The 13,717-nt window shown below is 50.7% G+C and overlaps 2 protein-coding genes across 2 annotated transcripts; both read left to right on the top strand.

Moving 5' to 3' along the window:
* The first annotated feature begins 1,012 nt into the window (after nt 1-1,012).
* E2f4 (E2F transcription factor 4) lies at nt 1,013-8,392 on the top strand. The gene is made up of 10 exons (XM_051201332.1): nt 1,013-1,206; nt 1,591-1,700; nt 1,822-1,983; nt 2,246-2,289; nt 3,133-3,194; nt 3,412-3,709; nt 4,305-4,523; nt 7,186-7,233; nt 7,430-7,474; nt 7,573-8,392. The coding sequence occupies exons 1-10, from the start codon at nt 1,072-1,074 to the stop codon at nt 7,686-7,688; spliced, it is 1,239 nt and encodes a 412-aa protein (XP_051057289.1). The 5' UTR covers nt 1,013-1,071; the 3' UTR covers nt 7,689-8,392.
* A 145-nt stretch (nt 8,393-8,537) lies between these two features.
* Nucleotides 8,538-13,048, top strand: Elmo3 (engulfment and cell motility 3). The gene is made up of 20 exons (XM_051201318.1): nt 8,538-8,870; nt 9,006-9,046; nt 9,135-9,207; nt 9,385-9,435; nt 9,612-9,781; nt 9,874-9,973; nt 10,059-10,210; nt 10,296-10,374; nt 10,483-10,533; nt 10,619-10,741; nt 10,826-10,957; nt 11,057-11,158; nt 11,254-11,362; nt 11,471-11,607; nt 11,691-11,854; nt 11,957-12,069; nt 12,164-12,268; nt 12,378-12,460; nt 12,546-12,632; nt 12,719-13,048. The coding sequence occupies exons 1-20, from the start codon at nt 8,793-8,795 to the stop codon at nt 12,929-12,931; spliced, it is 2,163 nt and encodes a 720-aa protein (XP_051057275.1). The 5' UTR covers nt 8,538-8,792; the 3' UTR covers nt 12,932-13,048.
* Nucleotides 13,049-13,717: the final 669 nt, after the last annotated feature.

The raw sequence follows: 13,717 nt of genomic DNA, 5'->3' as shown, positions 1-13,717 counted from the left end.
TGTTCTATTCCCAGTACCTACATGGCAGCTCACAACTGCCTGTTAACTCCAGTGCCTGGAGATCTGACACATTCTTCTAAAACACCCTGAGCACCTGCACACAAGTGCACAAACCCACATACAGACAGATGCACACATATACAGATAATAAAAATAAAATAAAAACCTTTAAAAAGTAAGTGATAACTGGGTGTTGGTGACACACACCTTTAATTCCAGCACTTGGGGGACAGAGGCAGGTGGATCTCTGTGAGTTCGAGGTCAGCCTGGTCTATAGAACTAGTTCCAGGACAGGCTCCAAAGCAATACAGAGAAACCCTGTCTTGAAAAACAAAAAGAAGTAACACCTGGAAACACACAGTTCTTCCTATGTTAGGAGCTGTCATAAAGGCTTTGCTTATATTCACACATAGGCAAATACCTTTGCATGGATTGAGAAGTGGCTGTACAAAAGACTCCCGACTTTGGTGAACTGTATGTAGCATGGAGGGCAGAGGAAAATAATGCTGGAATTAAAGAAGAGGAATAGAGATGGAAGAAGTGGGCAAGCTAGATATAGTTACTGCTTGCTGGTTTTGTCAAGTAAAGATGGCAGGAGGGATCACAAAACAGTAAGGAAGCCTTTAGGAGCAGTTTTAATTTAATAGGCTAAACTTATCAGGCTGTATGGCTTCCATTCCCTACGCGGGGGGGGGGCGGGGGGGGAGGGTGTTCAGGCAGTTAATTTGGAGGCAAGTTAACAAGGAAGATTCGGATGGGTCCCTCTTCTCTACTGCCACTTCCCTTCTGTCACTGACAACCCCACTCCTCTTCCTTCTATACAATTTGTCAGGTCTACTAGCTGTCCTAGGAGTTGTTTTCGTCTTCTCTCCTAAAGGTACATTTGTTGATGGTCCCCAAAGTTTTACGTCCAGATATGCAGACAGGAATTGCATGAGATACCCTGGGAGGGCGTGAGACGGAAGCGGAAGCAAAGGTGATAGCGCCGGTGGCCCGGCGACTAAGAGCGGAAGCGGAAGTGGCGCCGCCGCCGGCCTGGCCTGGCCAAGGGGAGGCGGGCGGGCGGGCGCGATGGCGGAGGCCGGGCCACAGGCGCCGCCGCCCCCGGGCACTCCAAGCAGGCACGAGAAGAGTCTGGGACTTCTCACCACCAAATTCGTGTCGCTTCTGCAGGAAGCCAAGGACGGCGTGCTTGACCTCAAGCTGGTGCGGCCCGGGCTGAGGGGAGATGGTGGACGAGGCCTGAACCAGTAGCGGGAACCACTGGGGCTGCCCCGCTAGGTCCTCCAACAGCCGCCCCCCATCTGTGTGCTTTCTCACACGACGGGAGGCTGTTTCCATTCACTCAAGCCACAAAGCGTCAGCTCTGTGTCTGAGTCGGGGCTGCAGGTGCTGGCCCTCGTGGCTAGCACAGGGAAACGAGCCCTAGAATATCAGAACACAACTAAGCCAAGACTCTTCACAACACACTGCCGGAATGACTGAAGGAACTCCAGGGGTGGGACACAAGACTACCCCCTTTCCAGACTAAAGGTATCAGGGTGCATACTTAAGAGTGGGTAGCATTCTCCATTCTCTTGTACTTGCCAGGCAGCCGACACTCTAGCTGTGCGTCAGAAGCGGCGGATTTACGACATCACCAACGTGTTGGAAGGTATTGGTCTGATCGAGAAAAAATCCAAGAACAGCATCCAGTGGAAGTGAGTAGGGGTGTTAGGGAGGGCAGAAGTGTCGGGTGTGGGATGATGGTTGCAGGAGAGAGCAGGGGTAGGGGACCCAAAGTTCTTAGCAGTCCCTCTGTTTCTCATTCCTCTGGTTCAGGGGTGTGGGGCCAGGTTGCAATACCCGGGAGATTGCTGACAAGCTGATTGAGCTCAAGGCAGAGATCGAGGAACTTCAGCAGCGGGAGCAAGAACTTGACCAGCACAAGGTGTGGGTGCAGCAGAGCATCCGGAATGTCACAGAGGACGTCCAGAACAGCTGATATCCTCTGGCAGTCCCTCCTCTGTGGAGCTCTGGGCCCTGTCCCTTTTGGGAGAATGATCCTGCAGTCCCTGGTCAGATTCAGACTTGAGGCTTCCTTCTCTTCCAATCTTAGCCCATGATCCTTACCCACTTGGACCCCAGGTTCCAGAACTTCCTCTGAGGGCTTGTGTGTCAGACACCTGCTAGAACATGGGGTCTTCTGTGGTCTGCCATCTGGCACAGTAGGAAAGGCATCAGCTGTTCTCCTTAACCCCCACACCTTGGCCTACGTGACTCACGAAGACATCTGCAGGTGCTTTGCTGGTGAGCAGAGCCTGGGTAGGGGGATGGGGGTGGGGCTGAACTAAGCCCAGAGCCCCAAGTGTCCTTCAGGTTCAGTGCTCGAGGAGAAATTCCATTTCTGCTTAAAGAGAAACCAGGCAGAGTCTCAGTTTGAAAGTCACTGGAACTCTGTAGAGACCAATAATACTGAGGGTGCAAGTGTCCCAGTTTGTCCCTAGGCTTGCCATCAGCGATGTTCTCTGGGCTTAGTTCTGTGACAGAGGCACAGAGGAAAAAGGAGAGCGTGCCTATGTATGTTTGTGTACAATCTTACATACTTGTATTCGGGGTCAGTGGTGTCCATTTCTTATCTATAGTTAGTGTATATAGGAGCTGTTCCTTCTGATATTTCATCTTGTATCTTGATCTTGGGAAAACTTAGGTCTGTCTCTAGGGATCAACACCATTTGAGGAGTGCGGTGCTTGCCTGTGGCCAGTGATCTCACTCCAGAATATGACTGTACTTTAATCCCGCACTCGGGAACCAGAGGAGGGCAGATCTCTGAGTTTGAAGTCAGCCTGGTATACAAGTTTCAGAACAGCCAGAGCTACATGAAGAAACCCTGTCTTGAACAAACAAACAACAAAAAAGAGCCTGTCTCAAAAGGAAGAAAGAAAAGTGTCCTTGCACTGGATTTTCTGGTTACTGAGCATAAGTTTTTGAGAGGAGGAGAGTTTTAGCTGTACCCCGTGTTCTGGGATGGTAGAAGCCTGATATTCAATTTTTTTTAGAAACTATGGTCTTATGTCTTGCCCCAGTGAACACTTTCTTTCCTAGCTCAGATTGAGCTCATGGACTCTGATGCATTCTTCTTGTCATTCTAGGAGACACCCTCCTTGCCATCCGGGCCCCATCGGGCACCAGCCTAGAGGTGCCCATCCCAGAGGTAGGTGCTCAGCCCTAAAAGGCGGTGTCAACTGAGGGTGGATACTGGCTGTGGAGCTTGATAAGTTCTGGGTGGGGCGTGTAGGGGGAGGCCTGGAGTTTGGGGTTATCTAGGTGGATTGGCAGATGAGGAGTGGGATGACAGTCTGGCTCTCACCCAGAGCAGGAGCCATACTTGCAATTCTACTTGTCCCCCATCTTCTGCCACCCACCTCCAGGGTCTCAATGGTCAAAAGAAGTACCAGATTCACTTAAAGAGCATGAGTGGCCCCATCGAGGTGCTGCTAGTGAACAAGGAGGCATGGAGTTCACCACCTGTGGCTGTGCCTGTACCTCCCCCTGAGGATCTGCTCCAGAGCCCACCTGCTGTTTCTACCCCTCCACCTCTGCCCAAACCTGCCTTATCTCAGCCCCAAGAAACCTCTCGTCCATGCAGTCCCCAGCTAACTACCCCTGCTCCTGTCCTTGGCAGCACTGATGTCTCAGAGGTGGCAGGCCAGACAGCTGAGATTGCAGGTGAGACGCATGGTAGGATGTGATGGGTAATTCTGGGGCCCACAAGAAGGCGTCTGTATTATGGAGTATTGAACTAAGAATTGGAAGAGGCTGCTGGGTCCCCACCTAGCTTTCCTTGGTGTCAAGTGAATGTACCCTTTTAAATTACTTTTTTCATTTATTTGTTTGTAAGGGGAAGGAATGCTACAACATATGTGGAGGTCAGATGACAAATTAAGAGATTGGCTCTTTCCTTTAATATGGGTTCTGGGGATGGAACTCAGGTTAACAGGTTTGGCCACAAGTGTCTTTACTCACTGGGCCACCCCACATGCCCTGAATATGCGCTTTCTAACAAGGAAGCTTTGACTATGTAAAGAACATCAGTAGGGAAGGTTATCCCAAATTGGACAGTATCTAATGGATCCTAGCAACCCATGAGTCCCTCCTCCAGGACTTGCACTCTTATCATCATTGATCTTTTCTAGATTGCTTCTTGATAACTAGTTGTGGCTAATTCTCCTTGGGTTTGGGCACCAGTATTATGGTCATCCTGGCTATGGGATCTAGCCTAGCCAAGTTCTAGGGTCCATTTCCTAACTCCATGTGGTTGCAGTGAGTGGTGGCCCTGGAACTGAAAACAAGGATAGTGGTGTGCTCAGCTCACTCCCACTGGGCCTGACAGCACTGGACACTCGGCCTCTGCAGTCTTCTGCCCTCCTGGACAGCAGCAGCAGCAGCAGCAGTAGCAGCAGCAGCAGCAGCAGCAGCAGCAGCTCATCTGGACCCAACCCTTCTACCTCCTTTGAGCCTATCAAGGCAGATCCCACAGGTGGTGAGTACTTACTGAGGGATGGGGCCAGCAGGGAAAGTCAACCCAGTGCTATATCAAACACATAGCAAGAAAGTGCCTTTCCTATTAAGCCTTGTTCTCTGCCAGCCAGACAAAGGTGTCTAGTCTCAGGGTCAGTGCTAGTGCCTTTTACCCCCTTCCTAAAACTTCAGTCCCCATCTGCCACCATTTGGAACATCACCGAGCCTCACTAAATGAGATTTGCTACTCTCTGTACTCACCTTACCATTCTTGTTTCCTTTCCATATCTAAATGCAGCTCTTGGTGCGGTACTAGCCCAGCAGACTTCTAAAGGGTATAGGTCTGGTGCTCTCTTGGTCCCCGCTGTTGTTCTTTCCTCCTTTGTTTTTGCTCTTAGCTCTTGGCTTTTCTACAACACTGGCTTAAACACTGGTACTTCCCATATCACACCTGGGGAGGGCCTCAACTCCAGGGAGCTGATAATGGGTTCCAGCCCCCAGCCTCTACCTAGTCTAGATGTTTTACCCAGTCTCTGTCTGACATCCATCTTCTGTATCCGTGGTGGATACCTTATTCCTACATGTCTTCAGAAGATCTTTACACCCTGCTCCCAGTTTGGCTTTCAAGGTCTGTGTGGACTCTTATCACCAGGGTTGAGACACCCCCATCACCTCAGTTCTCCAATCCTCTGCTGCCCACCTTACATTGGCTAACTAAAGTCTGTGAAGCATTTCTGCTTATACCTCTTACACCCTCAGCACTCCAGATAACTATGAACCATCCCAATTCTAGATTAAAGCTCATCTTTTCCTTTTAAAGTTGTTTCGTTTGTGATTTCATACATGTGTACAAAGTGGTTTTTTATTGTTATCGTTTTGAGACAGGGTCTCTTTGTAGCCCTGGCTATCCTGGAACTTGCTATGTAGACCAGGCTGGCCTCTGCCTCCTGAGTGCTGTGATTAAAGGTGTGTGCCACCACACCCAGCTCTATATAGTGTATTTTGATCATTTACAACCCAGTCTTCCCCTTCACCCTCCCAGCACTTCCTCTTCCATTTTCATCTTTTTTTTTTAAGCTATTCATTCTAATTACTGCTACATGTAAGCACAGATCCAAAGAAAAAGACTCCCCTTTCTTAGCTAGTTAGCTGACTTGCTCTTATGTAGGTAACCATAGCTGCTCATGAATTTGAATACAATGTCAATGTTACATCCAAAAGACAGCATATCACAACACTCTTCCCCATCCTATGGCTTGTACATTCTTTTCATACCAGTATTCTTCAGCAACATTCCTTGAGCCCTGGGCTGAGCACTCAGCCTACTCTTGGCACTTTGATCTGCTATGCCTTTCTGTATTTACTCCTGTTGCCCATTTTCTCTGATCAACATCTAAGCATAAAACTTTAGGAGATGGTTTGATCATCAACAGGGTCTATGATCTCTTCAGCCATGGGCCTTTGACAATGTTTACAGTAGTATCAGGCATGAATTACTTCCCATGGAACTGGCCTCAAATCTAAGCAAAAGGGGCTTGGTAACCCCCTTAACTATTGCCTGGTAGACTGTTATACCATGCAGAGTGTATTGCCTGGTAAGCCCATTAAAACCATCCTTTTCTTTACTAATGAAATGGCCTTTCTGCATTGCAATCCTGATATTTCTCAGTTTGTAAGTAAGGTTGGGGATATTACTCAGTGTAAGAGTACTTGTTAAGCATGTATGAAGACGTGTTCAATCACCAGCAACAAAACCAGTACTAGGGTGTGGAGAGATTGTGCATATGTGCTCTTCCATGCAGTTGGTTCTTTCCATCCATCTTAATATGGGCTCCATATTAAGTTAGAATGCCAGGCTTCAAGACAAGCATTCGTCCCCTCTGAGCTATCTCACTGGCTTCCCAAAATCTGAACTTTAAAAAAAGTTATTATGTTGGGCAGTGGCAGTGCATATATTTAATCCCAGCACTCCGGAGGCAGAGGCAGGTGGATCTGAATTTGAGGCCAGCCTAGTCTACAGAGCGAGTCCAAGATAGCTGGAGCAACAGAGAGAAGCACTGTGTTGGAAAAAAAAATTGTGTGTGAATGCCCTCAGAAGCCAAAAGAGAGCATTGGATCTCCTGGAACTGGAATTACATGTGGTTGTGAGTTACTTGGTGTGGGTGCTGGGAACCAAACTCAGATCCTGGACTTGAAGAGAGGAAACACTCTTAACCACTAAGCCATCTCTCCAGCCCTAACCCTGAACTTCTGAGCCCTGCATGTAACATCCATCATGGTCTGCTCAGGTTTCTTTTTCTTTTGCTTCCCATGTGTATCCTGCCAATCAGAGGTTTGTAGTGGGTTCATCACACTAGCACTATCCTCTGCCAAAGTGTTTTGTCTCAGCCCAGAGCAGGTACCCAGGTAGGGTTGGAATGGATGGGACATCTTAGGTCAGAGAAAGTGTGCACCCCCAGCTCAGAAATTGATTAGTGTTTTGCAGGGTTTCTAAGTTAGAATAGTTATGTGTGTCACCTGCACTGGGCCTTTGGTAGCCTTGGCTCAGAACCGAGGAACTTAGACACCTATACCTTCCTCAGCTGTGTGGAGCCCTGGGGCTTAATGATATATGCCCTGAAGAAAGTTGAACTGTAGTGGGATCCAGCTGAGCCTCTTTTGAGCTTAGCTTTCTTCTCTTTCAGTTCTGGATCTCCCCAAAGAGCTGTCAGAAATCTTCGACCCCACACGAGGTAGGCTGTTTCTCTCCTTTGGAATGGATGTAGGGAGTAAGGAACATAATTTTGAGTTCCCTTCTCAGGATCGTATTGTGCTGGGTATCCCAGAAAAAGGGTGAGGCTCCTAATGGGTGTGCATGTGGGTCTCATTTATGGCCTTTGGTGGGTGAGGAGGTGAGTCAGAATCTGAGTGAATTGTGTTCATTCTCAGAGTGCATGAGTTCCGAGCTGCTGGAGGAATTGATGTCTTCAGAAGGTGGGTAGCCCAGGAAGGTGGGGAGAGCTCTGAGCAGGGAATGGGTGACTGGCTGCTGGGGACTTTGACTTGAATGCTTAGCCTAATGCTCTCTGCAGTGTTTGCCCCCCTTCTCCGACTTTCTCCACCCCCCGGAGACCACGATTACATCTACAACCTGGACGAGAGTGAAGGTGTCTGTGATCTCTTTGATGTTCCTGTTCTCAACCTCTGACCACAGGGACATGTCCTGTGCAGCTGCAACCCAGACTGTCTGGGTTAGGAGCCAACTAGGAACTGCCCCCAACCCCCACTCCCACCCCAGCTTAAGAGCCCCTGACACTTGGCTTACTCAGCCTTCCCCAGTTGCAGTTCTGGCCGTACCACCCTGTCTTGCACTGGCACTTATACTGTGCTAGCAGAGCGGGGGAGAGAGCTTAGCCCTCTCTACATAGAGCCCAAAGTGTTTGCCTTTTTTTTTTTTTTTTTCTGAAGCCTTCCCCATCCAGGCTCAGCTGCTACCCAGTGGCACATCTGCCCTATTCCTACCAGCCACTCTTCTCCTAAGGAGGGAAAGGGGGTGGGGCTGGGTAGTTGCCACCTGCTTCACCCTGCAGCTTCCTGTGTCCCCTTTCTGCTATGCCCTCAGTCCTGGAACTCGGGAACAGCCATGGTGGAGGGGTAAGAGGGAATTGATATGTCTAGCTAGGAATCTGGGTGGGCTGGTCCCTGAAGAGTGGCCCAACCTTGTGGTACACCATACACTCCCCTCACTTCCGTTTATTCACTTACCCTCATTTAGAGCCATTTGCAGAGATTTAGAAAGATTTACAGTAACGAATGGATTCCTATATAAAGATTATTTTTATACTTTTTTCAGCAAAAGGAAATTGTAATATTTGTACAGCATCCAAGTGAATAAAGACATGCCTAAGGCTATCTCTGATCTGGTTCTTTGGGGCCCCTCCCTGGGATTGCTGTGTTGTCGCTGGGACTGGGTGGGTCACTTTACTGGAATGGGAGGTGTGGCTGCTGTGTAGGATGCCTGCCCTCCCAGTCTCCACCGGCTGCACCTTGGCGTGGGGCGGGGCCAAGCTTTCTCAGTGGGGCGGAACGGGTCAGGGCAGGCTGGGTCCTACCCTCCTACCCCTGAGATTAACCCGGAACTAACAGGCTCCTTTGGGAAGGCCTCAGAGCCAGATCAAGAGTGGACACCTGACTGAGTGCAGGCCGCCAAAGCCAGGCTTTAGACTGGGAGATCCTCCTAGTCCCCAGACAAGGTGCACCCTCGGCAGGAGGTGGCACGGTTGTGCTCAGTGCCGGCCACAGCGGCAGAACTATGGCGCCCCCGAGGAACGTGGTGAAGATCGCTGTTCAGAAGTCTGACGCCATCCCACAGCTTATCCAGCTGGACCAGGTCAATGGGACTGTCCGAACTCCACCTCCCACTTCTGGGTTGTTCCTCTTCCCTCGGGCCAGCCCAGACCACCCCTTAGAAGTCCTTCATCCCAACTCCCTACCCTAGCGCCTTGAGTGACAACTCCACTTGCAGGCAAAGCCCCTGGCCACTGTGGTGAAGGAGGTGTGCGATGCGTAAGTGCCCTGGCAAAAGTGGGGGAGGGGGAGGGACAGGTGGGAGAGACGACCCTGGACTTCCTTCCCTGAGCTTCCTGCCCCACAGGTGGAACTTGACTCACTCTGAGCGCTATGCCCTAAAGTTTGCTGATGGGCACAAGAGATACATCACAGAGAATGTGAGTCCTCTCCCAGCCCCACACTGTGCAGGGTCCCTTTAACCCACCTGGCTTTGATTCAATGTATTTACTCTCCCTGCTCTGAATGTGAATTCTTTTACTGACCCCAATAGATGATGCAGTTGTCCATTTCTCAGAGCCCTCTTTAACTTCGCTCCTTTCTGCTGTTTCCTCCAGAACCGCATGGAGATCAAGAATGGAAGCATCCTGTGCCTGAGCACTGCCCCAGTAATGCCTCTTTCAGCCCTCTTCTCTGGGTCCCTTTGCTGCCTAGTATGGCCTCTGCTGTGGGTCTGGTGGCCCCAGCTCCTTAGTGCCCCACCTAGTGGACACCCAGGCTATCACACTTTAAGTTCCGGTAACATTCTTGTCTAACCACTTCATCTTTCCTCTACTGCTGCTAGGACATGGAGGCCCAGCAACTGCTGGGCGGGCTGCAGAGTACAAGTCGTGAAGGGTGCTATCAAGCCCTGAAAAACCTGGTTCCATTGGCCTCGGACATGACCTTTGCCCAGGAGGTCATCAGCCGTGATGGGCTTCAGAGACTGAGTACCATCATTGAAAACGGGGATGAGTGAGCATAGGGGCATCTGTGGTGGATTAGGGGACATAACAGGGCTTGGGGATCTTGGTCTGAACCTACTCATCCCCAGATGTTCTCTGTAGTCTAGGGGAGATGCTGGCCCTTGGTCTAAGGGCTTTCTTGGAGCTCATGGAACACGGTGTTGTGTCCTGGGAAACACTCAGCATCTCCTTTGTCAGGAAGGTGTGTGTTCTCTTCCAGGGGCAGTGGAACAGTGCCCATGCATCTAGCCTTTGTGAATGGTAATGACACCCACTAACACTTACAGGTGGTATCTTATGTGAATATGAACCTGATGGATGCCTCTGTGCAGCCCTTGGCCCTCAGGCTGCTGGAGAGTGTGACTTTGAGCAGTCCTGCCCTGGGCCAGCTGGTGAAGAATGAGGTGCCACTGGATAGATTGCTGGTACACTTGCAGGTGTAAGCATCTGGGGTACAGTATGAATAGGGGAAGCAGAACTGGACTCTAGATGTAGGGTTGAGCCTGCCCCTCTTCTTGCCATAGAATGAACCAACAGCTGCAAACCAAGGCTATGGCATTGCTGACAGCCCTGCTGCAGGGGGCCAGCATTGCTGAACGTAAGGTAAGCATTCTGTCCAGGGTGCCTGAATGAAAAACAGCGAGGGGGATGTGGGGATGTGGGGGGTGTGGATGTAAGCAAAATCATCTAAACCCCTTCTCACCATTGCAGCACATGCTTGACTACCTATGGCAGAGGAATCTTCGCCAATTCATCTACAAGGTAGGATGGACCAGGCCAGGGAGACCCTCTCCTAGATCCTCCTTTCCCAGTGATTCTTACTCAAGCAAACATGGCTGTCTTCCAGAATATCATCCACAGTGCGGCACCCATGGGCGATGAGATGGCTCACCACTTGTATGTGCTGCAGGCTCTTACACTGGGGTTACTGGAGCCACGTATGCGCACACCACTTGACCCCTACAGCCAGGTACACAGGTGCAAAGGCTGGAGTGTTACCTACAATTGTGTTTTGAATCTATGATCTTGACATGCTCCTCCCCACTAACTCCAGGAACAACGGGAGCAACTGCAGGCCCTGCGGCAGGCAGCCTTTGAACCAGAGGGGGAGTCCTTGGGCACAGCACTGAGTGCTGACCGCCGCCGTTCTCTCTGTATTCGAGAGTTCCGAAAGCTAGGCTTTTCTGTGAGTGACCCCCACCTTAGTTCCACCCAAACCTCAACCCAGACTACAGTTATTCTAGGACTGTGGCCCTTCCTGAGCTGCCTGCACTCCCATCTCTAGAACAGCAACCCAGCCCAGGATCTGGAGCGTGTGCCCCCTGGTCTGTTGGCCCTGGACAACATGCTCTACTTCTCCAGACATGCACCTAGTGCATACAGTCGGGTTAGTAATAGTGGGGCAAGAGGCATGGCAGCAGCTCAGCCCCATCAGGGACTCCATGAAGACCCTGTTGCCATTCTCTATTCCCACTGCCTTAGTTCGTGTTGGAGAATAGTAGCCGAGAGGACAAGCATGAGTGCCCCTTTGCCAAGAGCAGCATCCAGCTGACAGTATTGCTGTGTGAGCTGCTCCATGTTGGGGAGCCCTGTGAGTTTAGCTAGATCCAGGGTATTTGGGGTCAGGGGACGGAAGGGCAGAGAGGGCCAGGGGCTGTAGACACTTTCTCCCTGAGCCCCTCCTGCCCCCCCGCTCCAGGCTCCGAGACAGCCCAGGACTTCTCACCCATGTTCTTCAGCCAAGACCATAGTTTCCATGAGCTCTTCTGTGTGGCCATCCAGCTGCTGAATAAGACCTGGAAGGAAATGCGGGCGACACAGGAGGATTTTGACAAGGTGGGTGGAGCGGGAGTAGCAAGGCCATGGGGTGCTTCTGGAAAGGGTTCCTAAACATAGGTCCTACACTTGGGTGGTCCTAGGTAATGCAGGTGGTTCGGGAGCAGCTAGCCCGGACGCTGGCTCTGAAGCCCACCTCCTTAGAGCTCTTCCGAACTAAAGTGAACGTTCTCACTTATGGGGAAGTGTTGAGGCTGCGGCAGACAGAACGGTTGCACCAGGAAGGCACTTTGGCTCCTCCTATACTGTGAGTTGGTAGGGTTCTGTAGTCTCGATCCCCACCTTCCCCAGTGCCCTGTGGATCATGCTCCAGGTAAGCCCTGGTTAATAATCCCCACTCTCCATTCAGTGAGTTGCGGGAGAAGCTGAAGCCAGAGCTCATGAGCCTGATTCGACAGCAGCGTTTGCTCCGACTCTGTGAGGGAATGCTTTTCCGAAAGATCAGCAGCCGGAGGCGCCAGGGTCTCTGAATGGGCTAAAGGTGTTGTGTGCATGTGTGTTGGGGGGTGTTTGGTTTCAGAGTCCCCCTCATCACTCCTCTCTTCCCTTTCGGCAGACAAGCTGTGGTTCTGCTGTTTATCCCCCAACCACAAAGTGCTGCAGTATGGGGATGTGGAGGAGGGTGCCAACCCACCCACCCTAGAGAGTCTACCTGAACAGCGTAAGGAGGGCAAGGCTTGGGCTCCTACACCTATTTTCTTTCTCCCTAGATGCCCCGTATCTTGGGTCAGCCTTAGACCACAGTAGTCAGTCAAATCTTCTTTCTACAGTCCCTGTGACAGACATCAGGGCACTCCTAATGGGCAAGGACTGCCCCCATGTCCGGGAGAAGGGCTCTGGGAAGCAGAACAAGGTGACTGTGGTAGGGTCAGAGGTTCCACCCCTCCTATCCATCTCTGCCTGTCCCCTACTCAGTGTCCTTGCTCTCACTTTCCTAGGACCTCTATGAGCTGGCTTTCTCCATCAGCTATGACCATGGAGAAGAAGAAGCATACCTCAACTTCATTGCCCCTTCCAAACGGGATGTAAGTTTCTGGACTTGGCTGTTGGGCATTTGGGCAGGGGGAACAGATAAACAAACACTCATAGAGCTGGCCCTGTCCACCCCTAGTTCTACCTGTGGACAGATGGGCTGAGTACCCTGCTGGGCAACACCATGGGCAGTGAGCAGACTCGACTAGACCTGGAGCAGCTGCTTACTATGGAGACCAAGCTGCGGCTGTTGGAACTGGAGAATGTGCCCATTCCCGAGCAGCCTCCCCCAGTCCCCCCACCCCCTACCAACTTTAACTTCTGCTATGACTTCAGCATCACTGAGCCTTGACTCAAGTTGGCCATGGGCGATAGCTGGTGTTTCTGGAGCAACCATAAAGATGGGTAAAAAGCATAGACAATCTGACCAACAGAGCCTCTAGCAGAAATAAAGTTAGCTTGGCTTGTAGGTATGTGTCAAATCAGCTCTGAACCTGTGGGCTAAGCCTGTTGATAAACATGGACATGTTTTCAAACACAGTAAATGATGTAAGGGCACCAGGCAAGACCACACACTTAGACAGCTAGCCACCTTTGCAAGGCTGGTGTTGGGTGGAGACAGGTAGTGACTATTGCCCTTCTTGAAATAAGTCTTTATCATCCTCAGTTTTAGACATGAAGAGAGGGATGACCTGTTATCTGAGGTAGCAGCCAAAGAAGAGATTGGAATGTCGGCCAACTGACACGGGAAGTAGCAGGGCATAATATACTGCCCAAATGAACACCTTCCTGGGCATCAGCAACAGGGGTCTGTCTAGAAGCCATGCTTTCAGAAGGTTCCTGATAGTCTGTACTCATTTCCCTACCTTGCATGGCCCTGGCCCTTGTCCTCCATGGGATGCAGAAACCTCTGATGAGAGGCATGAAGGAGAGATGCAAAGCTTAGGAGAAGGCTGTTAACTCCAAAGGGGTAGATCGGCACAGGAGATCATCAGTCATGATCATATATGAGGTGGTGATACAGACAAGCCAGAGTCTAGGGATAGAAGTGCTAAGACATAGTAGGTCGTCTAGTTGGAGGTAACAGTCACAAACTCCAAAAGCTCCTAAGACAAATAATCCAGCAAACCAGGGCCCC

The sequence above is a fragment of the Phodopus roborovskii genome, unplaced genomic scaffold (assembly GCF_943737965.1).
Source record: "Phodopus roborovskii unplaced genomic scaffold, PHOROB, whole genome shotgun sequence".
NCBI classification, from domain to species: domain Eukaryota; kingdom Metazoa; phylum Chordata; class Mammalia; order Rodentia; family Cricetidae; genus Phodopus; species Phodopus roborovskii.
Note: the sequence above shows the minus strand (reverse complement) of the source record. Positions and strands in the feature narration are given on the sequence as shown.